General features: G+C 41.7%; 1 protein-coding gene across 1 annotated transcript in view; it reads right to left on the bottom strand.

Annotated features, from left to right (window-relative positions):
- The window catches only part of Ust (uronyl 2-sulfotransferase), a 264,792-nt gene that overhangs the window by 159,136 nt on the left and 78,799 nt on the right, over positions 1–26,857 (bottom strand). Inside the window, exon 2 of the mRNA XM_070010871.1 lies at positions 1,892–1,935. Coding sequence (XP_069866972.1) covers positions 1,892–1,935 — 44 coding nt within the window. The remainder of the gene's footprint in view (positions 1–1,891; positions 1,936–26,857) is intronic.

Below are 26,857 nucleotides of genomic sequence, written 5' to 3' on the forward strand. Positions count from 1 at the left end.
GAGCTTGAACAGGTCATGATATACCTCAATACACTAAGGCTAAAGTATGTGACTGAGCATAGCGGCTTATGCCTGTAATCTTAGCTGCTTAAGAATAGAGATTGGGAGGATCATAGTTCAAGGTTAGCCCCAGCAAAATAAATGAACAAATAATAAACTCCATCTCAGTCATGAAGGCTGGGTATGGTGGTACATGACTGTCATCTCAGTGACTATAAACTACAGGAACTATAAATAAGAAAATCACAGTTTAGGCCAGCCCAGCTATAAACTCAAGATCCTATTTGAAAAGTAAGAAATAGGAAGGGTTGGGGCATGGTGGTGGGGTACCTGACTAGCACGAACAAGGGCTTACATTCAAGCCCCAGGATTGGGGTGGAGGGGAGATGAAAAACAAAGGCTTAAAGCAAGGATGTGAAGATCGACTTAGATATGGCCCTGACTTTCAAATGGCCCATAAACTTCTGGACTCTTTTCTTCCTCTAGGAGAGAAGCTATTTTTATTGTTCTTATTTCTTAGTGGGATTTCTAGTGACTGTAGCATCACGGGCACTCAATAAGCCTGCAGTGTATCGAGCTGTAGGTCCACTCAGGAATTTTCATCAACCCTACACTACAATTCACCACTAACCCTAATGCCACCCAGCTGAGTACACACAGGCCACTGCGAACTTACGAGTAGTCATCTGTCAGTCCAATCCTTTCTAACATCCCAAGCCATAGACAGTATTTTTAGTTCCCCTCTGTGCAGGAAAAATGGAGGCTCAAAATATTAAAGCTACCTCATCCAGGGTCATACACCTAAAAAAGTGTCACTGCCAGTGTCTGTCTCAGAAATATCCACTTCCAAAGTGTAACGCAGGGGCATGATTGTCCCCAAAGCTTCTCATGCTGAAGCTGATTATCATCTCGCCATTCTCACCAGGCTTATCTTACAAGTGCAGTCAGTAGACCTCATTTCCAGTGGTCAAACACTAAGATAACCAACTACTAGAGGATCTGGGCTTTCACAAGCCAGAAAGAAAATTCTTAAAGTAGATCTGAAACAGAGGGTTGCCAGCTTGTAATTTTGCCAAGTACATCCCCCTCTCCCAAGGATTAAGTATCAACATCACTTCCAACAAGGAAAAAAAATACTATGCCAAAACAAAGTACAAAGGACCTAATTTTATAATAAAAGAGAGTCAATCCATTGCGTTACATATTTTCTCATACCATACACAATGAGCATGTGTCCCACCTTTCTCATTTTTCACAGATTTGGCATTTGGTTTTCAGGGAGCTCAAGAAAGTAGAGAATGGTAGGGAAAGTACACTCATGGGCTATTCTGCCCTTACTGGTCATAAGAAAGTGGGCACAAGGGCCAAGCTAGGGCAGCCTTGGACCACCAGATCTTAAACTTCAGTGTGCATCAGAATGAGCTGCAGGGTTGTTGTCTGGGTGGAGCATTCAACCCAAGCAGGCTGGGAAGAATGGGATGGAGTGAGTGTGGTCTCCATACCCAAAGGAATGGATGGCAGAGCTGTGGACCCCACATTCTGCACTAGCACTGAAGCTAAGGTGGAAGAGAAAGCAATACAGGTGGGCTGACATAGGTCTGAAGTGAGTCTGTGGTATGCTTTGGCAGCTGCAGCCACCAATTAAGTAATGGCTCTCCCACCATTGTCACTTTGGCTATGCCATTCTATGTTTCATTAGAGGTCTAAGAGCCCTTTGACATCTGCCATCCATTATTATCTTGTGAACACTTCAGGGCTAGGAGAGTTGAGAGTTGTATGTATAGGCTGGGGGCAGGGGGGGTGGTTACTGGAGGCTCAGGAGCTTCTAGAGTCAAAGACTGTGAGTACTGAGAAAGGAAAGGGAGATTCATGCCATAAGGCAAGACCTTACCTTACTAGGAGGTGGTCCATGGTCATCCAAGTAAGTAGAATTCCCTAGGGGGGAGAAAGGAGAAAAAGTCAATGAGTTAATTGTTCAAGCCCCAAATGAATTTGGCACAAAATATTTAGACAACTGTACCCCCCTCCCAAAAAATAGGTCCCTTATTACCAGTGTGACCAGCTTTTGCTGACATTACATGCTTACTTCACGGTTTCAATAGTTATAAATTTTATTTATTTATATATGTATATATACACATGTATGTGTGTACATGCCCCCCACACACACAAAGAAGCATGAACATCCAATACCTGTGAAGTTGACCTTGGAACACAGGGTCTTAAACTTTAGTGGTTATTAAAATTAGCTATAGGGCTTGTTAAAACACCCCTTGCCTGGCTCTACTCCCAGAGTCCTGATGCAGTAGCTCTAAATATGTGCATTTCTAACCAGCACCATCACAGTTTGAGAAGTCTATGCTCTTTCTCCAGTCTGCCTTGAAGTTGGCAATTCTCTTCCTTCTCCCAGTCTAGCTTGATTAGCTTCACCAATAGCTAGCTCCCTGCTGGCTGAGTTCGCAGAGGGCAAGGTTACTGCTTCCTTACTCTAGAGAGTATTATTTGTTCTTTTTAAAGCACTCAGGTACTTTGCTAAGTGTTTTAAAGCTGTTCCTTTATCTGATTCAGATATCAGAGGTGGGTTAGAGCAGTCTCCATTTTCCAAAGGAAAAAACAGAGGTGTCTAGAGAAATCCAGTAGTTTCCCAGAGTCCCACGCTGTTCCACCACAAAAAGGAGAGACTGGTTTTTCCAGGGTTGGACATTTGCTTATCTGAAAATCCTACCCACATTTCGCCATCTCATCTTTCATGGAGACCAGGCATGCAGGTGCACCAGCTGGAGACAATGGGCCACTTGGGGAAGCCAAGAAGGCAGTTTATCCAAGAGAAGGGAACTCTTCTGAGTCTAGAGAAATTGTTTGTACCAGAAAAGTAAAGAAGGCAAGACTTACTAGTGGAACAAAATGTAGCTAATACTGGAAACCCAAGGATACTTACAGAGGTTAACAGATTATGGAATATAAGAAATGTCTGAGTTTGAATAGACGAAAGTGCTTTTAATAAAGTCAAAGTAACTTAAGAAATTGGAATACAAAAGGGAGCAGTTTAAGCCAGGGACAGTTCAATTAGGGAAGTATATCCAAGTGTGATAATTATGTGGGGTTCACTTAATAGGATTTTCCACACTGAGTCAGCATCCATCCCTTTCTGTTGTAGCCTTCTGATTTATAACCTACCTGATATCCACAGGGATTGTATTCTAATTGACCATTTGCTCGTAACAAAAGGATAATAAGGGTCCAATTTTAATGTATGAGACACAACAATAACACCTGTCAGGCTTATGATTGGGCTAGATGATGGAATCTTTTAAATGTGAGTGTGATAACTAATTTGTCAGAGCCTAGTGACTGCGTTGAACTCTGCTGGGAATGCACATAAGTAGGACTGTAGGTCAGACTTTATAAAAAGGATATGCATGAACACGACTATAGTTACCTATGTCTAGAGAACCACTTAGTAATATTCTACAGCAATGCGCCCAGTGAGTGCTCATCTGCCCACCAAAGGATATGCCTTCCCCAAACACATTCCAGCATGTTCTCTAGGCTTCAACTCAAGGGCCAAGGAGAGCTCCAACCACACAACATTTCTAGAATACTAAAACTTGCCACAATATCCCAAATTCCTTTTTTAAAAATGTACTTCCCAATAGGAAACAATTTAAATGCTTGATCACTACCTCGAATTCCAGACCGGGGACCCCGAATGCTTTAGCTCCTCAGCTTGGGTATCTGAAGACATTTCAGACTTCACAGGTCAGGTCCATTCCTCCCCATTACTGTCACCTCTGCACTGCACAATGTATCTCTTTCCCCAAGCATGTCCCTTTTATTTCAGGCCAAAGCCCAAGAGTCGCCCATGTTCCATCTCTTTGCCCAACCTCACACTTACCAACCTCAAGTCTTGTTGGCTTAACCTTCAAATTATAACTTAAATTTAACTATGGCTCACCACCCCCCTGGTCCAACCAGGAGATTCCCTATACTATACTTCTGTATTCATAAAATAAGCAAAGAGAGATTTTTAACCTTATTGATTAGATTACATTAGTGTTCTGTTTGAAATTGATGTCTCTAAGTCCATTCCTAGGATCTGTAAGGTCCCCCATGACCCCATTCCTGCTTCCTACCACCACTAGTCACAACAGCCTCCTCTCTGCCTGGAACACACCAATCTATGGTCAACCAAGCGATGGCCTTTGGAATGGCTCTTTCCTCTTCTAGACAAATTCTTCCCCACCTATTCCATTCAGGCTCAATTGTCACTTCCTTGAACAGGCCCTCTCTGGACACATCTGTTTGTCTATACATTCAGCTTATGAGCTGCTTGGGAATAGGACTTTAGGACTTTTCTAGCTTGGACTTGGCTAGAATTCCTAGAACAGAAACTGAAAAAGCTTAAGATACTTTGTAATTGGTTAATGATTGAAATATTTAGTTCACTGTCTATATCAGAAGTCTTTGCCATGATTTTTTTGCAATGATTTTTTTGTTTTTGGGGTCCGGTCGTGGGGCCTGAACTCTGGGTCTGGGCGCTGTCCCTCAGCTCTTCAGCTCAAGGCTAACGCTCTACCACTTGAGCCACAGTGCCACTTCCAGCTTTTTTCTTTTTGCTTATGTGGGGCTGAGGAATCGAACCCAGGGCCTCGAGCATGCAAGGCAAGCGCTCTACCACTGAGCCACCTTCCCAGCCCCTTTTGCAATGATTTTTAAAGCAATGAAATATTACTTGTGTATTAGCCTTACTTACTCCTTGACGAAATAATTAGCAACAGTTTTACAAGGGAACGGAAATCTTAGAAAAGAAAAAAATCGCCCAGCAGTCTTCATCATTTCCCCCCTAATTCAATGACACCTTAGCAATCAGCATGACATTGAGTAATTTTCTTATCTTCTCAGCATCTCTTTTTTGAGTAAATGAAGATAATGGTGGTATAAGCTCACAGATGTGGTGTGGGAGTAAATAATGTAATACATAGCACTTAACTCAGGGTGGGAAACTACTTTTACTAATGAATGAAACTAACACAGCTTGTAGATCTGAGATATTTAGCATCCCTTTGGCTCAGCATATAAATATGTTAAGTTTTACATGTGGGAAATACTGAAACTAAGAAAACAGTAATCACGGCAAAATGGTTATAATTTTTATACATATTCATACATTTCATGAATATTCACATGTGTATGCATAAGCATATATATGTATATATGTATATATGCATATATGTGTATATATATATATATATACACACACACACACACACACACACACACACACACACACACACACATATATCAATGCTGGGGATTGAACTCAGGACCTCATGCATAACCCTAGCCCTTTTGGCTTTAGTTTAATTTTCAGATAGAGTCTTGTACTTTTGACTGATTCTGGCTCCAGACTGTGATCTTCCTATCTTTACTTCCTAAAAACTAGAATAACAGGCATAAATGGCTCTCAATACCCAAGACATTTGTTCAAGGTACTAACTGTTGTGCTTGCATTATTTCTTTCCATTACTGAACATTACTTTAAAATCAGAAAGTGCTGACAAGTATAATGAAGATTCCTAATACCTGAAAGAAAATGGTTAGGACTATGCTGTCATATCAGTTTTCAAACTTTCTATGTATTTAATATATATTTAATCACCACTCACAGAGTACTTACTACCCTATAGAAAGACCTAGAAGTGAAATTCCTATCTTTACCACTGAACAGTATATTAACCTTTATTGAGTGTTGACCATTTCTTTGCCAGGCACTTAGAAAGTTTATCTACTCCTCACCAGAAGCCCTGAAGGTAGCATAAGTTAAGCATCACTCTGTCAGGCCACACAGCCAAAAAATAACCACAGAACTCAAACCCCCAAAGGTTAATTACTGTTGGTACTTCCTTGATCCATAAAACACAAAATTATTTTATGATAATGAATTATTTCCTTATTTTTCCCCTTCTTCCCTCCTTCCTTTCATTATATAAGACTCGTATAAATCAGATGTCATCTTTGAAACTAGGAGAATTGAAGGGAGGGATGGGAGAGATTGATAAAAGGGGTGATATCAATCAAGACATACTTATAAACTGACAGATTAAATGATAACGCCTTTGTACAACGAAAGATAATAAAAATATTACTTTAAAAAAAGAGCTTTCTCAAGCCCTCCTACCAAAAATAAGAAAAAAAACATCAAATGCCCTGACCGAGAAGCGAGTCAGCCATGTTCACTGTGTCATTCTGCACATAGGAACCCTGGGTCCATCATCACCCCCAGCAGGTTACTTTAGGCCTCTGTGATTCATCAGACCCCAAAAGCTGCAAATACCTCACGCTGTCAACAGAGACTCGGAAGGGGAAAGAAAGGTTATAAAGAGGAGACAATAGTTTCTGGGAAAGAAAACAGCAATCTAGTCTTCTCTAAAGGTACAACTGTATGATTCATTGGTACTTTGGTACAGCTTTTCATCCTGAGATCTTATGCTTTCAGGGAGCAAGGCTAACCAAACTGCCGGAATTTTTGAAAGTGTAGTGGGTAACTTGCTCGCTGAGGAGATCAAAGGAAGAACTGTTATCAACAAGAAGCCACCCTAAATAGATTCTCAGGCATCAAAGCAGCCCTAGCTGGTCTGACCTGTCAGGTAGAGGATTCAGTATTAACTTGAGGGACAAAGCACACATAAGCTCTTAGGGCCTTTGGATGTGAATGGAAAAAAAAAAAAAAAAAGAAAGAAAGAAAGGGAGCTGACGAAGGCTGACAAGGAGCCTGGACAGGACAAGCCCTCACCTGACACCACCTGCGCCACCATGCATCTGTATGCCTCCACCCTCAACAGCCTGCTCTCACAGCTGGAGCTCAGGCCTGTTCTCACTCTCAGAGGCCACAGGAGCACCTGGTTTCCTTTCTTTCTAAAAGGTACTCTGTACTTTTAGGGTTCTGATGCCAGACTCCTGTTCCTCTCAAGGCCTTCCTTTGATAATAAAAAATACAGGCTGGGAATGTGGCTTAGTGGTAGAGTATTTGTCTAGCATGCATGAAGCCCTGGGTTTGCTTCCTCAGTACCACATACACAGAAAAAGCCGGAAGTGGTGCTGAGGCTTAAGTGGTAGTGTGCTAGCCTTGAGCGAAAGAAGCTCTATGACTGACAAAAAATGTGTGTGTGAGTGTGTGTGTGGGGTGTGTGTGTGTGTGTGTGTGTGTGTGGTATGTTGTCAAGTTGCAGAATAAAGGGCACAGACTCCATTTTTCTACTCCTACTATGGGTTGAATCTGAGGGTTCAACCTGTCCCCTATTTGCCAACAAATGGGGTGGGGGAGGGAGAGAGAGAGAGAGAGAGAGAGAGAGAGAGAGAGAGAGAGAGAGAGAGAGAGAGAGAGAGAGAGAGAGAGAGAGAGAGAGAGAGAGACTGAAAGTGCAAGTGTGCTGTCATGGAGCTCTACCTCTTCCAGGAATTTAAGGTGATTAGGCTGCTCAAGTTGGGAGGCAGGGAGGTTTCTGATTGGAAACCACACGCTGGTCCTGGGGTTACTGCTACTGCTTTGTCCTATAGCCTATATATAATACATTATTAACACTACACATCCATACCAACAGCTATGGTGCTGTGACTACATTTTGCATCAGCTGAATTATAACACAATATGCATACCACCTTATCCACACAGCCCTTCATGGTGGAGATGTCTCAGGAAATGAGAGATAGGTGTCAGACCTAGTTAGACAGTTAGGGATAGAAGATGACTGGGACAACGGCCCACATGGAGGAAAACAAAACATATATATCTCCTTTCTTGTTCCTGCCCAGAGAGGCTGACTCTGAGTCCTGTATCATACCAGATACAAAAGCAGAAGTCAAGTCCTCCTACTTTCACCCAGGAATGGAGAAATTCTTCAGACAGAAACTTACATCCAATCAAAAGGACTTCAGCAGTGAGCGACCATCACTTAACAAATCAAACCAAAGATGCATCTTCCCATAGGCAGGGGATGAGGGATACCCTCCTATTGGGATGACAGGGGGATCCCCTCCCCACTTGGGGAGTCTGCTAATTCTTTCTACATGGTTTCCCTTTCACCTTTAAATAAACTTGCTCTGCTTATCAGAAATACTTTCCTGCCTTTCATTATTTAAAGGGCAAAGCAAAAGAAGCCAAGAAGATCCTAGACCATTTTAGAAGATTGCACAAAGAACATGAGAGGTCATATGCACATGTGAAAAGATGTGAAGTCAAGCTCATGGGAGTTATAATTTGTACACAGTAGAACTTACATGCACCACCGGTCTTCCCATGCCCCTGTGGTACCACAGTGTCCCTACTTCCATCATCTTGCAAACTACTTTTATTCAAGATACACTTTAAAAAAACAAAAACAAAAACACCAAAACCTCTTTTGAAGTCTGACACCAGAGAAGACTAGGATTTGTGACTTCAAATCTTAAGATCGTCTGTTTAGCACATTAAACCTAGGTCTCTGTTGGCAGAACCAAGATGGGCTATCCAGTGAATATGAAAACCCAGACACAAACTTAAAGTGTGTTCGTGTAGCAGAGATTGCTCCGAGAAATGTCATACAACTCTGGTTACATCATTGGACATCCTCAGAATTTTCCATATACACATCTTTACAAGCTAAAGAAGCTCACAGCTTCTTGTAAGGAACACCTGAGATGTTCCATTTCTATGAAGAATCCTCAGAATGATACATGCACACAACAGGCATCCATCTAACGTGTTCCCAAGCAGCACTGACCGCATTCCCAGTAATGGCAGCATGGGATGAGCAAGGCCTCTTTGGCCTCACTATCTTCTTGCTTAGGCTCTACAGCCTGGGCTGTGCATCTCACTTCACGGTAATGCTTTAAGAAATGTCAGTGCCAGGCTCCAGCCTTAGCTATTCTGATTTAATTATTCTAGGATATGTCCCTGGCACTGTATATTTCCTTAAGTTCCTCCAGTGATTCTAATGGCTATGCAAGCTTGCAAACCACTAGCTACAATACAAATGTATATACTCTGTAGCTCAGGTAAATCAGATTTTTCAGATGTTAAAAAAAAAAAAGGTTTCTTATCCAGATTCATTTTAATCAGGGACCACACCTCTATCATCTGTGCCAGGAGATTTCTGCACAACCGTCACAACACAGGACAATTCTGATGTAGCATACCTGACCATAGAGATTCCTGAGACCATGGAGGTTGATTCAGTTGTTCTGGTTAGCTCCTTGGGGTAAGGAAACTAGAAAGTTGGGCTGACTCCAGGATCCATGGAGGGCCCAGGCAATAGATCATTCAGGGTTTCGAGAACAACATGGGCCAAACAACATGGGCCACTGATACCTTACTGAGACTCTAAAGACACAATCAAAAATGATTTTCAGTGCTTCTAGTTTCAGAATACAGATCTATCAAACAGTGTCTTGTTCTTCTAAACCTCTTATACATGGGTGAACCAAAAAGGTAAGTGCAAGCCACCAATCTACCTGGAGTTTCCCCAGATCCCACCCCACTTAACCAACTTGGGATAGTCCATAGGTCCTGGAGGCCCTCAAATATCACACGCACACACACACACACACACACACACACACACACACACACACACACACACACACACACACACACTTACTTTATGGGCCCACAGGATCTGAAAGGAAGAGACTCCTGGAAAATCTAAAGCAAAGATACCATCTGGTCCCTTTCCCAAGAGACATCCCCTTTTTCCATATCATGCACCTGGCATCAGAAGAGGTAGGGAACCTGAACCCTCTGCCATAACCTAAACACTTATATATAGAAGATGCTAGAATGGCTGACCCATCTAGAGAAGAAACTGCTAGAATGGCTGACTCAAAGAAGGTGCTGTGGAGTTCAAATAGAAACAATCTTCATTCTGTGAGAGACAAAGTAGAAGGAACCCAGGAATCTTACTTACTGACTTTGGTAAGAAAGCACTAACAGAGCTGACTGGGGCCAAACAACAGTAGCCATGGAATCAGAGGGAACAAAGCTGTATCATCCAGAATCAAAGGACCTGGTTCAAATCCCAGACCTGTCCTTTACTTGAGTGAACTTGCAACTATCAGTTAAGTTCCCTAAGGCTTAATACTCCTATTTGTAACATGGAGATTTTAAGTCATAGAGGAGCTGTAAAATGAAATACATTTAATGTAAATGCACATTTAAAATTAAATCTATTAGGTATATAAAGCACTTGGCACAGTGCCTGTCTGGCACCTGGTAAATACTCAACAGATGTTATTTCTTCCTCTTGCAGCAGGGAGAAATTGCACTTATCATTTATTTAGGAAACCAAAGGGAATCTTAAAGTCAGGGAACTAGTTTATTGTATAAGAGTAATAATATAAAATAATTATTTGATGTTTTCTGTGACTTCCAACATCTAGTTTCCAATATCCAATATTGATATTTCCTCTGGAATGCACAACTTTTTTCCCTAGTTATTTGAACTAGCTTTCACAGTATGCAAATAGACTTGGGAACATTGGTGAAAAGAATTTGTTCTTGACTCTGTAATCTTGCATGAACAGAACTATTTTTGTCTGAATTACTTGCTAAAGAATAAAAACATTTTAATTCTCACTCCCCTTAGAGTAATACACATTAGCATTGCTTTAAAAAAAATGAAACAAAACAAGCTGCCTTTACATTGTGTTGATTTTGGTCAAACAAGCTATTCCTTTCAAAGTCTCCTACAGGTCATTGTTGAAATTTGTAACCATGAGAGAATAAAATCTCCCTTTTTTTTTTTTTTTTTTTTTTTTCATTTGGGGCAAGTCATTCACACAGGATTCTGATTACCTGTCCCCAATAACATGTGGGTTTATCTCCCCCTAAGGAGTCTGGCCTTCTGATAAGATATCCCTAATGAAGAGCTGCTGTAGAAGGAAACACCACAGCCCCAGCTCTGTCCTTGCCAAAAATCTATGCTAATGACATACTTTCCACCACCCACCATGGGATGCAGTTCTCTGAGCAGTCTCTGTCAACACACCAGCCCGCATTCACAATGAGGGGTTTGTGTGCTGAGTCTTTCCTGTAGCTCCATTTCTTATAATTAACGCAGTCCCAAAACATGGTAATGGAGGGAAATGGCTTACACTAGCTTTTTTAAGGCTTATATAAAATTATTTTCCACTGATTTAAAACCAGTGGCTTTATTACCTGTAAATATTTAAAGACTTTAAAACATGTTTAAAAACAAATTTCATATGCTCATTCTAAGTAGTCAACAAAAGCGATGATACCCTGAAAATATATTCTTGATCCAAAAATGTGAAAAATGGGCATTCAATACCCTGAATAATAATATCCAAATCAAACAGCTACCAATTAATGGCTTAGAAAGTGATTACCATTCTCAATTACATGTAAAAGCAAACTGGTGCTCTCTCCTTTTACTCCCAGCTCAAAAACATGGTCTTATCTTAGAATGCAGCTCTTCCTTTGATGAAATCTGATTATACATTTTGGGATCTCCCGGGTAAATTTACAGAAGAAACATTTTTTTTAAATCAAATGATCAGTGCTCTGTTGTTATAATGACAATAAATTATTTCCAAATAGCTCAGGAATTCATAGTAATCATATTGTAGGATCTACTACAGGTAGGAATGGTAGATCAAAGACAGATATAACCCCTTGGGTTTCTGTTCCCTTTTATTAGATGTTTTTATTTTTCTTTTCTAATTTGGTTGTGGGGCTTGAACTTGGGGTCTGGGCACTGTCTCCGAACTTTTTTGCTTAAGGCTAGCACTTTGCCACTTTGAGCCATAGTGCCACTTCCAGTTTCTACTGGTTAATTGGAGATAAGAGTCTCATGGACTTTCTTGCTCAGGCTGGCTTCAAACTGTAATCCTTAGATCTCAGCTTCCGGAGTAGATAGGATTGCAGGTATGAGCCACTGGCGCTTGGCTTTGATTCTTTTATGTAATTATTTGTTTATTTTATGCTGTTACTGGTGCTTGAATTCAGGGCCTGGGCACTAATCTTGAGTTCCTTTTACTCAAGGCTATAGTGCTTTACCACTTGAGCCACAGCTCTACTTCTGGCTTTTTGGTGGTTATATGGAAATAAGAGTCTCATGGTCTTTACTGCCTGGGCTGACTTAGAACTGTAATCCTCCGATCTCAGCTTTCTTTAACTATAAAATTATAACTAAAATTATAACAATGAGCTTGGCTCCTTCTATTAGGTTCTTACTCTAAAGTCAATACTAATACCAACCAATACAGCTGGCCAAACTCTAACACACCTGTTAACCTGGCACCCCCCAGGCCTGCAAATGAACCTCTACCCAGCAGGCAGGTGAGTCCCCTTCTTTTAACAGGCTCTAGACTCCATGTGTCCATCATGAGGATCAACACCTTTTATCATGTTACTGTAATCTCATATCCCTAACTAGTATAAGGGAAGACAGGCAGGACAAGCACCATTCAACATCCAGGATTTCCCATAAAAGAAATAAAGAAAGACGGCTGAAGACAATCAGCAAGCTCATTGTCATCATCCATGAAAAACCAATGCTGTGCTAAGCAGAGCACTGTACAGACCTCACACCATTCAGCTCCTATGAAATACTAGAAGGCAGAAACTCCATTTTACAATAGAGAAGTGAGGGCCAGACGAGTAAAGGACCTGAAAATGTTGTACAGCTAATCAGCAGGTGCTCCTGGGTTTGACCCTGGTACCAATTTGCTCACACCCCAACTCCCTGCCTTGCTCAGATAGTCTAGTTTAGGGACCATGGTGTGTTGACAGAAATTGTTTCCTCTGAGGCAGGGCAGTCTAATAAGAGTGAATCGGAGTTCTGTGTATGACAATGAGAACTCAACAACTAGACACATTCCTGAGGCAGTGTCAACACCCATTACCCAATGAGAACAAAGGCCTGTGTATCCATATCATATGATTTCAGAAGAGGAAAATGAGAGGCAGAGAGGTTAAGTAATTACGCTAAGACACACGGTTAGTTGGTAATAAGGTAAATAATAGACTATTGCTCACAACGGAAAAATGCATGCCAATTTTGGTCCTAAGTGATCAAAATCATCAAGCTCCATCACCTAGCTGCTCTATAAACATGAATTAGAACAGTTGTGCTTCTCTGACATAATCAAACTCTTTCTCGAGGGGTAAAAAAACACATCATTGAGAGATTTAATTTTAAATACACTTCAGACATTGAAGGCCACTCCCAGACAGACCCCACAGCCTTCTGCACATGGCTGCAGGGAGTTTTCAGCCTTTGCTGAAATGTGCAAGTTTTAACATGGTTGTGGAAGAGAAGGAATATCTGTGAATATCAAAAAAAATCAAACACATGTGTGATGGCTCTTTTACAGAAATGCAGATATGCTGAGTCTCAGGAGGCATCAGACGCAGGACAGGGGCAATCTCACCCATCATGTTCTTATCCAGCTCTACTCTGCTGGACAACACACTTGCACTTTGCATAGTTCTGCGGAAGTTCTGGAAGTCCACCAGCAGTGTGCCATCACAGTCCAGGGTTGGTAAGCACTCTTCTCCTGCTGTGCAGACAGCTACCTTCTTTTTGTGTCCCGTCATGGCAGATAGACAGACAGACAGTACTCTGAATACTCCCATCAGAGCCCCCCTGAAGATTTCATCAAAACCTCATCACTTCCCAAACACTCATCTTCCAAATACCATCACACTGGGAACTGGGGCTTTACCACACGCATTTAGGAGAGCATGTGTCCAGGACAATCCATAATGCTGTCCCTTTGTAATATGCAGAGAAAAGTGGCGATAGACACCAAAACAAGTGACTACAAAATAAGTCATTATGCCTGAGAAGGATGAGTCTAGGGAGCTAGTAGAAGGAACAGAGGCCACAGGCCTCTGGGAAGGGAAGAACACCTCAGGAGATGGGCAGTCTGTGTTGACAATGCAGGTCAGGAGAGAACCAGGCAATGCGAAGAACTATGAGGAGACTATACAGATTTCTCCCTTGAGATGGAGCTGGGCAAAGCTTCCTGGAAGGGAGCTCCTGAGCTGTGAAGAAGGAAGGGCTGAAGAAAGGAGGGGCAATGAAAGCAAGAAAAGGGCCGTGGCACCTGGCTAGGGTGTGGGCACCTGCAGAAGATGCAGCCAAGGGATGTGCAAGAATGTTTATTTCATCATGACCTTGAACTCAAGATCAGAAGACTAGTTGAAGAGGCACACAAACGTTCAAGAGGTTCCAGGCATATCTAACATGAGCTCAAGTGTGCGTGGTGTGCCATCTTAGGGCAGAGCAACTGTCTTCCTTCACAAGCAAGGAAGCTGGGCTCAAAGTCACGTGACTTGGGACTCGGGACTCCAAGTCCACACCTCAGGGCACTGCCTATGCACGGCAGGTTACTGGTAGGTTGGGTTCTGTGAGGGCACTTTCTGTGTAAACATTACTTCTGTAAGGCAGGAGGAAAAAGAACCCCAGAATTGGGGTAGGGTATAAGGACTAAGCAGGGAAGAATCAGTGGGCTCTGGGACTTCCTATGAATCACAACTTGAAGGCTGGTGTGAAAGCATATGAAGTTTGAAATGGACGCAAAAGCTTTTCTGTTTCCAGTTCTGTGTTCTGCTTAATGGGTGTTTGGGCAATGGCTTGCGGCCACCAATAATGAGACTGTGTCTTTATAGTCTAAATGAATCCATTATCTGTTTGACAGAGAAATGGCTTTGTCATTCGCCAGTTCAGACGCTTTAGGAAAATGGAATAGGAAGGACTATTTCTACTTGGTGTTACAAATAAACTGCACTAACAAGATACGCACATGCATAATCCACTTGAAGAGTTGCTTGTGAAAGTTGATGTCATTTAGAAAGCGTGAGGTTGAAAGGGGTTGATGGCCAAGCATCTCTTACACAGATGTCGTGGTACAGACAGAAGTAGCCCATCTGGGATTAGCTTTCGCATAAACTTTCAAATAACATCAGAAAGAAATCATGGTTTCCTCTTTATGAGGTCTTCAAATGTAAGAGAGGACTCTTAAAGAGCAGTGGAAATTAAGAAACCATTTGGAGCAGTAATCCTCACAAAATTAACTAGGGGTTATAACATCTGAGCTTGATGCTCTGTCTTAAAAGAGAGTAGGTTTCAATAACTTCATTATCTCTCTTTTCCTCTCATTGCTTTCATTCTGTTTGGTGACAGATTTAATAGGATTTAGATGAGGTTTGTGATTCCTAGAACTATAATACTGTTAGATTAAAGCAGAATTGGTTATGTCCATGTGACTCTACATATGCACATATGCACAGCACAAAAGAAATGAAAAGCAAAGACAAAAAAAAAAAACACAAGACAAAGGGCAAACAAATAAGTTCTTAAAATTCAGAAAGTGAACTTGCCAAAAGTGAACTGAAAGTACAAGAGAAACGATATAAAAGGAAGAATATGGGTATTGATATCCAATAGTCCAAGGTAGCTTAATGGATTTGACCTTGAGCAAGGTGGTTACGTTTCTGAGACTTAGTTTCTCCATACATAAAAGAGAAAAAAATAAAAATTACTTCTCAGGACTGATGGACTAAATTATCATTGATAAATTGCCAAGCCTACTCATGAAGTATAATTCTTACCATTATATTTAAAATAGAGCCAGTTATAAAACATGGTACAATAAAGAAAACCTCTGTGAAATAATCACATACATATAAACACTAGCTCCCCATCCTAGATACATCAAGATTATACCCGAGAATGGCCTGACATGGCCTTCCTCAATATTTTTAAGGATTTATGAAAAGGAAGTTACACCTGGGTATACATGCAGTGTAGGTTTTTTTTAAAATCCTGGCAGAACTTGTGAGTATTCCTACACTTATATTATTACTCTGTAAGATACAGTATAAATACTCTTTAGCACTTAATGGATTGGTTTCTTTTCTAGCAAAGTCTTAACTCTGCCTTTCAACAAAATGAGATGGGAAAGCATGCTTTCTCCTACCCAGCAAGAGGAGAACTTTCTAAAAGCCCTGCTACCTTGAATTCATCATTGCTCTGGAAATATTAATAGCTTTCAAAGTCATAGTGAGTCACTCACTTTTGAAACAATAAAGACCTGAAGTTTGAGGGTGGAAGCAGATCTAATATTTGAAGGAAAGGCCAATATAAGTTGGCCGGAAAAAAATCAGAGTCCATCGATGTACCAAAACATAAAGCATTTCTCTGGTGGAAAACCATACCTGTAAATTCTCAATATGTTCAGGCTGCCATCATATCAATTGCTTGTTAGAAAATGCATATATAGTCTATGGCCATACCACCCTGAACGCGCCCGATCTCGTCTGATCTAAGAGCTAAGCAGTGTCAGGCCTGGTTAGTACTTGGATAGGAGAAAATGCACATGCACAAACACACACACACACACACATGTGTATATATATATATACATACATACATATAAACCTAGTCCTACCAAAAATCACCACAGCTCACCAACCCAGTAGAACTGAGGAGCCAAGACTAAATGCCCTCCCTCTGGACATTAAGGAAAAGACTTCCGGGATGGGTGGACACGGGCTGGGAGTGACTTCCAAGCCTTCTTTCCAGAGCTCTGATCAGATCCAGGACTTCCTGAAGACCCCTTATGGCAACAAGCAAACATACTGTCACCTTGCAAAACCTGCCTTTCTTGCCATGAAGATGTCAATCACACAAATAAGTATGAATAATATAAAGAACAGGAACGATGATGATATCAAGATGATATTTTAGCGTGGTAAGATTCCTTTTAGTATAGAATCTGACACATGAAGTGGCTTTCAGCAGATAGATGATAGAGAAAGAGAAAGAGAGGGGGAAGGAGAGAGAGATTTTAGCACTGCTTAAGAAAAGGTAGGAATAGGGGTTGGGGGTTTAGCTCAGCAGAAGGGTGCCCGCCTGGCGAGTGCAAGGCCCTGAGTTCGGTCCTCAGCTCTGGAAAAAAAGAAAGAAAGAAAGAAAGAAAAGATAGGAATGGAAAGTCTGACTAAAGCAAAAACAAGATTTTCTTTTAAGGGATAACTTTCTACCAGGCAAATGATGTAAATATCATGAAGTTTTTTCCTATGATGAAGAGCAGGCAAACACGAAAATATGCCGACTGCAGTGGTAAGAATTGGGTTGTATGGAGATGGTGTGGCATGCAGATGGTATTGCATCCAGTTGGAGATCATAAGGATTGGGGTTAGAGTTGCCATACGAGACTTGAAAGATTCTTGCTAAAGATTTCCTAGCCAAGGTCTTACCATTGAAACCATAGACCAGCAGCTGAGCTGGAAGCCTTGAATGTTTTGAAATCAAGCAAAGCCATTACATCTCTAACAACAAAGTAAAACAAGAAAAAAGATCCTATTTTGTAGAGGTCATAAAAAAGATAAGTTATAGAAGGGCATCCAAGTGCTTTTATATGTAACAGAGAATAATTGAAGAAACCACTCAACAATGGAAATATATTTCATGAGAGTGCAAAGAAGCACTGGAGCAAAAATAACTGGTACGGATTATAAAAATAATAATGCAGGGCTATAAATAATATGAAAAATTGAATATGCTAATGAAACCACAGTGATGAAAGCTGGAAATAAGAGAATTAAATTATACTAGCTAATAGAAATTGGGAGCAGTGGAAAATGGATTTGTAGGTAGGGAGCCCTTGATCTTGTTCTGAGGTACAGGAAAATTGAGGAAGGAACCAGTCTTGATGATGTACCTGCCATGAATCATGCATTAGGCAACTCATGAAATCACACTGTCTCACTCAGTGTTAGGTAGAGATGCGTTTCTCATCTTAGAGATAGGGAAACAAATCCACAGAGCGCTCAGAACACTCTCCCAGGAAGGGTGAAGTGGAGGGGGTGGCAGGGACAGGGCGACCCTAAACAGGTTCCCCCAGTCACACCCACCCTCTCCCCACATCTCTCATGTGGTTTGATAAAGGCACAGATTCTGAAAAAGATGTTCTAGTCAGTGGCAGCAGTAAGGTTTGGGGCTAGCATAGCTTTTATAAAGTATGTGTAGGCAGTGATTTTAAAACTAACACACACTCTCTCCTATGTGTGTGTGTACATATATATACATATATACATATATATATACACCCATATATATATATATATGTTCCATATATATATATGTTCCATATATATATGTTCTAAAGTTATATAAATAATAAATGTCACATAAAGCTATGTAGATATATAAGAGAAATTTTTCTACAAAAATGTGCGTTCTCAATTTGAAAGACTCATTCTATTTTTAAGTAAATGCAGTGCCTAAACATTTCAATCAAGTTGTAAGAAATTTGATTTTTTATCTAAAGAACTGTTATCCCCTGATTTCACCCACTCTAATTTTAGCTATACCTGCCTCTCTTCTTTCATTAAATCTATTTTCCAAAGGTCTAAACCACACTAACTTGCTTCTCCTTTGAATTCCCACTTCTAGAGAAAGACTGCGTCTGCCTATACACATATATCATATGTACACAAACATACACATACATATTGAAATATATATAATGAACATCTAATATATATAATGAACATCTATGTGTCTATGCAAGCCCTAGATAAAAATTCAAATGGGCAGCTGCGTGCTGAATTCACTTTGGCACGGACAAAGCTGTTTAACCACTAGGCATGCTCTCTTCTTTGCATTCACTATCCTAAAAGTAAAAAGTAAACAGATGACATTAAAGAACAAAGAGCTGGAGAAAATACTCAGCTTTTCCCCTGCAGAATTCAACACCATACTGAACATTTCATTTTTCCTGAAGACTTATTCCGAGGAGACACCTCCCTTACACTGGAATCAAAGGGCATTTGAAGGACTGTTTCAAAAGTGAGTCCCTTATTGAAATGAATTCCAGGAAATGGGAGAGGAGAAAAAAGGTGAGTCCTTCTGTGATCCTGCCCCAAGAATCCCTCTGAGTATCAATTCAGACCCCTAATGTTACAACAATGCCCTACATGCCATGAGACTCAAATTCCTCCCCCAGCAGTCAGCCTCAAATGTGTCACACCAAACAGAGCACTAGAAACACTGTGTGCCACTTGGCCTTAGTAGAGACAGCCACAGGATGCTCACAGGTGCCATATCAACATCATGTTCACAGTGCTGATGAGTACCCAGTCTAAACATTGCAGAATCTGAATCAGGACTTTTGGGGGGGGGCGGGGAGTGGGGAGGTCCGGTCGTGGGGCCTGAACTCTGGGTCTGGGCGCTGTCCCTCAGCTCTTCAGCTCAAGGCTAGCGCTCTACCACTTGAGCCACAGCGCCATTTCTGGCTTTTTTCTTTTTGCTTATGTGGTGCTGAGGAACTGAACCCAGGGCCTCATGCACGCAAGGCAAGCGCTCTACCACTGAGCCACCTTCCCAGCCCTGAACCAGGACGTTTTGTTGGGAGAACTTCAATTTGACATCTTCTAGGAATAAAACAACTGTGTCCATAATGCAAACCAAATCTCTGAATGTTACAGAGGAAAATGCACCAGCCTCTCTGGCCCCTGCTGGCTTGGCACAGAGAAGAAGAAGAAGCAGGGTGAAGACATTGGATGTGCTCTGCTGTCCAACACTAAACCTGCAAACATGCTCCTTTCTCAAATGACCATTCTGTCCCTTGCTGTGATGACGGTCATAACATTTTCAGAAGTGGGCCAAGGATACCTAGTAATTACTCCATCACTGCATAGCTTTCCTACCAATTCTCACACAATGCCCTCCTGGTCTAAGAAGGGAGTTATTTGTTTTACACAATATCATTCCATCATATTGTAGTCAATCTACACTCAGACTTTTCCAGGTTCTGACGTTGGTCTGGTGATTATCTCTCTCCATCAACTGACAGGAGAATCCATGACCTGTACTTTCTCCACCCACAGCCACGCAGGCCTGGACCAGACCAGAAACAAATTTAGCAAGCAGAGAAGCATCTGTGATGCTTCTTTCCCAAAACACCTAGAAATTTCTGGAAGGGAAATAGTACTTCAAGAGTAGCTGGAATCTGAGCCCTGGCTTCCTCATCACCTCTCCTTCAAATTAAAATAACATACATACACATAAAACACATGCAATCTACGTGTCCCTGGATGTGTGTGTGTGTGTGCATCACGAAGATCTCACTGTGTTTCTCTAGTGACCCAATGATAAGAAATTGTGATCAAATGCTACCTCTTTGAATCAAAGAGGAAAAAGGGAAAACTGGTGATTTCTCAACGATGCAGGTCAGGTTTAATGCTCAGTGACCTTTGTGTAAAGACTAATCTGAAATGTAACCAGGGCAAGCTTATGCTCGCAATTTGTCTTCTATTCAGCTCAAAGGCACGTGTTCCTAAGCACAGTGAAGAGCTCATGGATAAAGACTTATTTACCTAGAAGGCCCCTGATATTAGAGAAGAGATTGTAGGGGAAACCCTGAGACTCTAGTGTCATTGCTTGAGGAGGAGGCCACTATCTGTCCTCTGACATTGACGTAGCTAACAGGAAAACAGTGTTAAGGACTTTTTTTGGTAAACAGCACCTTTGCGGGTCTAGTCTTGCCTTAGCTGCTTCCTGTGAACAGGACTTCAGTACCCTGAGGTACAATCTGGCATTGCACAATGCCATGCAGATGTGCTAGGTGCTACTTTCCTCCATCTGTCTATTCAGCATGAAGTGCTTTCGTTGCATATTTGCCACATTCACCTGATCCAACATTAATCACAAGATAATTTTGCAAAGTTGATAGCAACTTGCTTAAGTTGTAGGAAGTCGGAACGGTTTGTGGAAGTACCAAGCATGAAACACTTTCCCTCATCAAATGACGTCTGTCAGGTCAGAAGTACTTCCAGGTCAAGTGTGCACAACTGACACACAGGCACAGCCTTGTACTGGCCGTACCTGCAGCCACATCCCCAGGTGTGCATGTACACATGTGAGCTCACGTGTGCACACACACACACACACACACTCACTCACTCACTATCTCTCTACTCAACTAATCTCATTGTCCCTAAGAAGTTGCCTATTTTTTTTCTGAAGTATGAATATCATCCTTGGCTCCTTAGGCTCTGAACAAGTCCCTCTCCAGGGGGACACCTTCACCCATCTCGCCTGGCCTTCTTCGCCTGGATTCCAATCCTGGCCTTCTTCCTTTGTCCCATCTTCATCAGTGATGAGCTTCTCTTGGCCCAAGACACCTACTGGGCATAAATTCCTCCCTTGTGTGCTCAGACTAAATGGGAATGCACCAAGGGTAAAGGAACATGTTTGGGGCACCATCAAAGGAGATTATAAACCAGTCCCTGGCAAGATGGGCAAGCTTTGAAAGAATAGATCTTCTCTCCTCAGTGCACTGTGGAAAAGCTCGAAAGTCCACCCATATGGAAGGGCAACATCAATTATAATAGTTAATGACAGGGACTTGTGAAATCTTTCATTCTTCCTTCTAGACCTGCACTGCCTGTTGCTCTACCCTATAATCTCCTGCCACCTACATACATACTCATCCCAAATAACTGGGAAACATGAGCTTTGAGCCCCAGTCTCCCCAATACTCACTCCTCCATCCTCTGTCTATTACTCAGTAAAGAATTGGCTTTGAGAAGACAAGTAATGTGACCTCAGTGTTTGGGATTGCACTAGAGACGAGACAGTCTGGTTCTGACCTTCAAGGGTCATATGATCTGCAGGTTTGGAGACAGCTAGGCAGGCAAGCGAAACCTTGTGTCAAAACTGGGAAGCTGAGGTAGCCAGAGGAGGAACAATAACCAGTTGAACTAGTACATGTGTAGGACAAGCAGAAAAGGCCAAAAGCTATGTACATATGACCATATAAGATGATTTTAAGCAAAATGAACCTCAAGATAGGGACACAAATATCTTTTTTCTTTCTTGCTATTGTTATAATGTTTATAAGGTTTATAAGGTACCGTGTGATTTTTGTTGTTGTTGTTGCTCTGAATGTTCCTCCCCCACGGTATAACCCCCGTTTTCACTGTTTAAGTCAGTGACCTGCATCTTGTATATACACTTCTCTAATTCAGGGAGGGGAAGGGAAAAAACCAAAATGTTTTAAAAAGGATACAGATTGTATCAATGAAATGTACACAATATTATGTACAAAACACTATGTGGAAAATGAAGTTTATAACTTCACGGGAGGAAAGGGATGGTAGGGGGAAAATGAAGGAGGAAGCAACAATGCTCAATAGGAAATGTACTCATTACCTGGCTCAGGTAACTGTAACCTCTCTGTACAGCATTTTTACAATAAAAAAACGTACAAAAAATAACCAATTGAGTCTTGGAGAGACAGCAAAGTCTTATCAGAGAAGCTGCTGTCTGGACACCAATGAAAAGGAAAAACAGAAATGACAAGATCACCAGTGTAAGTAAGGAGACAAGCAAGCCTGTCTCATGGTACTTTGTGTTTGTTTGTTTTCTGCTGATTCCGAGGCTTGAACTCAGAGATTCTTGGCTCTCACTTCGTTTTTCCCTTCAAGGCTGAAGCTCTACCCCTTGACTCATACTTCCATTTCTGGCTTTTTGCGGGTCATTTGGATAGAAGAATCTCTTAGATTTATGTGCCCCGACTGGCTCCAAACCTTGATTCTCAGATCTCCGTCCCCTGAGTAGCTACAATTATAGGCATGAGCCACTAGCACCCTGCTTCTCATAAGCTGTTTTTAGGCACCAAAACTCAGAACCCTGTACATACAGGGGAAGAACCATCACCACCACAAAACCCAAAGCAAAACTGATTTTGTTTCTCTCTGGATGCACACTAATACAGTATATATTTCTGTGAAATATTTTCCGGTGGAAAATGAATGAGTTTGAGAATAGGAGCCTCCACGAAGCCTAAGCAAGGCTAAGCTGGCTTCCTGTGTGGTGATAGCTTACACACATCCACATCCAGGACACACACCACAAGCCTTGGCAGCAGGAAGGTAAACACAGATGAGCAGTTAACCGAGCTCCACATGTGTTTTCAATAGATTCAGGGTAATTTATCTATTTACATGGGCTGCCACTTCTTCCCGAAGGAAAGACCCGTGCTCTCTGTCCACGTCTGTTTCTAAACATTGCTGACTTTAATGGCCACATGGGCATTTTCTTCACAGATTCATAACCATCCTCTCTGCCAAGAGAATCTGGTTACTGGTTTGCCAGATTCCTTGGGCTATGAAGTAAATCAGCGCTGTCTGTCTTAGGAGATTCCTCACTTCTTACATGCACCAAGGTTTGCAAAGTCATCCTGCCAAACCTTTCCCAGACATAGGCTGTGTGAGCCTTACTGGTTCTCACCAGAGGCAGCCTCTGGGCCGGTGGATACAGCAAACATCCCAGCTGACCAGCCATTCCAGCTTCACCATTTGCAATTGGAGCCAGCCAGTGCCTGACGAATGCCCTCCATGTCCATACTACATGTGCTCTACTACTTGAGCCACAACTCTAACTTTCAGCTTTTTGCTGGTTAATTGGCAATCAGAGTCTCACAAAAGACTCATCTGCCTGTGCTGGCTTCAAATAGCCATCTTCAGAGCTCAGCCTCCTGAGCAAGCTACTGGTGCCTGGCTTTAAGAGGACTTTCATGGTTTTACTTGACCCATTGTCTTGGTAGGGTCTAATTGTTTATAAAATAGAAATAATTTATTATGAGTGAAAAGCTCCCATAAATATATGTATGTATATCATGTGTATGATATATAAATATGTTATAAACATACACAATTTTTTGGCCAGTTCTGGGGCTTGAACTCAAGGCCTGGGCACTATCCCTGATCTGCATCTGCTCTAGGCTAGCACTCTATCATTTGAGCCACAGTGCCATTTCCAGCTTTTTCTGAGTAGTTTATTGGAGATAAGAGTCTCACAGCCTTTCCTGCCTGGGCTGGCTTCAAACTGTGATCCTTAAATCTTAGCCTTCCTGAATAGCTAAGATTACAGGCATGAGCCACTGGTACCCAGCCTGTTTGAGTTTTTTTTGTTGCTATTTGTTTTTGTTTTTTTTTATTGTGAAAATACCATACAGAGGAGTTACAATTACATGGGCAAGATAATCAAGCATTGTTGCCTCCTCCTTTGTTTCCCCTTCCTATCCCTTCCTATCTCTCCCCCTCATCCCTCACCCCCGCATTGTTTTTGTTTTTAAACTAAAGCAAACTAGGGCAATGCAAAGAGGCAGCTGGCTAACTGCCCCAGGCTAAATATCTATGGCAGCTACTTTTGTTCAAGATGTCCAGGAGAAGAAAGAGCCTAGCCAACAGGGTACACACTGGACGGCTGAGTCTTCATCTTCCCCTTATCAACTCCTCTAAACAATGCCAAGGAGTCCTGGCCCCTCACTTCACAGAAACAAGTTGTGAAAGAACATCCTCACTGTTCAAAGGTCATCCTCATATCACGGTGAGCTTCAAAGGAGGAACCCTGAAGTTCTGAGACTGCTTGAATCCAACCAGTTCCCCCAGTGCCACACAGATTGCTAAGAAAGAGGCCGAGAATGGATCTGGTAGGAGAGTCTTACTAGCTTCTTGATGTAACACTGTTGATGACCTCTGCCTCATGGGCCAGTGAAAAAGGAGATGGAGACAGGTGTCAGTGCAGAGTCCATGACACCATCCAGACCACAATTACCCTTCAGAAACCACACGGCTCTTCTTGCTCTCTCTTTCTTGGCTCCTCTAATTCCATTTGTCATTCTAGACACTGCACTTCAAGATGTCCCTGAGACATTTCCCAGAATTCCATTGGTTAGAATCCTAACCAGGCCATTTTGGCTGGGTGTTTCTTTTCTTTGAAACAGTGAAGTGTGGACTTTCCTGTATGGGCTGTCCTACCCTAGAGATTTGACTTGGCCAGGCTGGAAGAGGGTTGCTTTTGTGGTTCATTTGTTTTCCTTAAGCTGGAATGCACTGGTTTGTCTTGGACTCTTGTGGGTTCTGTTTCTTAATGTCAGAAGGGTGGCTATGGCCTAAGTAAAGAAAACAAATCTCTCTGGACCAGACACAGCATGACAGGTGACAGCTGGCTTCACCATGAACAAGCTACCAAGCCCTAGGCCATTCAGCTTCCCATATCTCATCTGCCTCCTCTATTCAGGTTGAGTGATGGTAGTTCCTAAATCAACAGGACTTATTAAAGCATCATTTTCAAACCCTGATAACACTACTCTTCTATAAATACAAAGAGAATATGAATCAAATATTTATTTCACTCATTAACAGGAAGGAGGAGCAAGGCGTAAGTGCTGGTGCAAAGGAAAATACATGGGGCTGGTTTTCCCAAGTCTAAGGATATCTCCCCTCAGCAGATGGCTATGTGAGTCTACATAATATGTGTAACATATATATATGTAGACTGCATAGAGCAGGACCAGATACATAATAAACATGACATAGCCAGCACCAATAGTATTTTGCAGCTAAGATTGCTTTCAATCTGTACCCATAAAAAGAGGTGACTTAGGGTTGCTATTGTTTCCGGGAAATAGTCTAGAATGAACTGAAATGCCACAAGAGAAGTTTTGCAATATCTGTTAGTTAATATCTGTTAGTGTTTCTTATTAACCAGCAGTGATAAATGTGCTCTTTTCCATTTATTTGAGATGATCACTTTTTTAAAAAAATTGCTGCTGAGAATCAGATTCAGAAACATGTGCCTGTAAGTATGTGCTGTACTGCTGAGTTTCCTCCTCCTCCTCCTCCTCCTCCTCCTCCTCCTCCTCCTCCTCCTCCTCCTCCTCCTCCTCCTCCTCCTCCTTTTTTAAGAAGTAGGTATCTTTAAAAAACAAGGGCTGGGAAGGTGGCTCAGTGGTAGAGTACTTGCCTTGCATGCATGAGGCCCTGGGTTCAATTCCTCAGCACCACATAAGCAGAAAAAGCTGTAAGTGGTGCTGTGGCTCAAGTGGTAGAGCACTAGCCTTGAGCTGAAGAGTTGAGGGACAGCGCCCAGACCCAGAATTCAGGCCCCACGACTGACAAAAAATAAAAAACAAAAACAAGTCCAACTGTGTAGAGTTTAGATTCTGAAAACATTCTGAAATATGAAAGAATTATAATAGTGTTTCCCCCAGACTGTAAAGGAATTTTTGTGTTTGTTTCAAATTTAAGAACACTTTGGGTACTCAAAAATTCTTAGTGGCCAAGGATAGGCAGAATAAACATAGCACGGCGATGGGGAGAAGGCTCAGTTACTCTGAACATCTTCCAGGTCTCCTAACAAGTGAAATATTTAGCTTGCTCTTTATTTTTCTGCACATGTGACTGACTGTTTTTCTTAATTAAAAAGACCACCCAAAAGGTATAGACGGTTTAGTTTCATAGGAACCTTAGGTTTGGGTGCGTGTGTGTGTTTGGTCTGGACTAATCATTCCATTTCAGATAAAGAAATTTATTGCCAGAAAGTTTTGTTTCCCACACTTGGGTTATAGGGGTCACTCTGCCAATGTCTACTTCTTCTTCAGTCCATAGCAAATTTCAGAGCAATGACTCTGTCCAGTAGCCGATTATAGAAAAGACTCAATTCATCGACACTGAATGAGCCCACTGAGAAGTGTTTATCCGAAATCGCTTCATGCTTTCCTATCAATCTTCCTTAACAGGGACATTAACTGCAGATAATTTACCCAGAACAGCGTCCCTGTGTTGGGGGAACTTCTTTACACCATTCATTAGAACAGTAAAAACTTTAATACCCAATTTGGATCAAAACAACTACTTTCTTCATAATATCTGTATTTTCCACTTTTTAAAAAGAATTTTCATGAACCATCTATGGCACCCAGTGTACAAGATAACCTCATAGTTCCTTTCACCCATTGGTATTCATGTCCTTGGATAAAGAACAAATGGACCAGAAGT

Source organism: Dipodomys merriami, unplaced genomic scaffold (assembly GCF_024711535.1).
Source record: "Dipodomys merriami isolate MVZ:Mamm:240054 unplaced genomic scaffold, mDipMer1.0.p SCAF_8, whole genome shotgun sequence".
In the NCBI taxonomy this organism is placed as follows: domain Eukaryota; kingdom Metazoa; phylum Chordata; class Mammalia; order Rodentia; family Heteromyidae; genus Dipodomys; species Dipodomys merriami.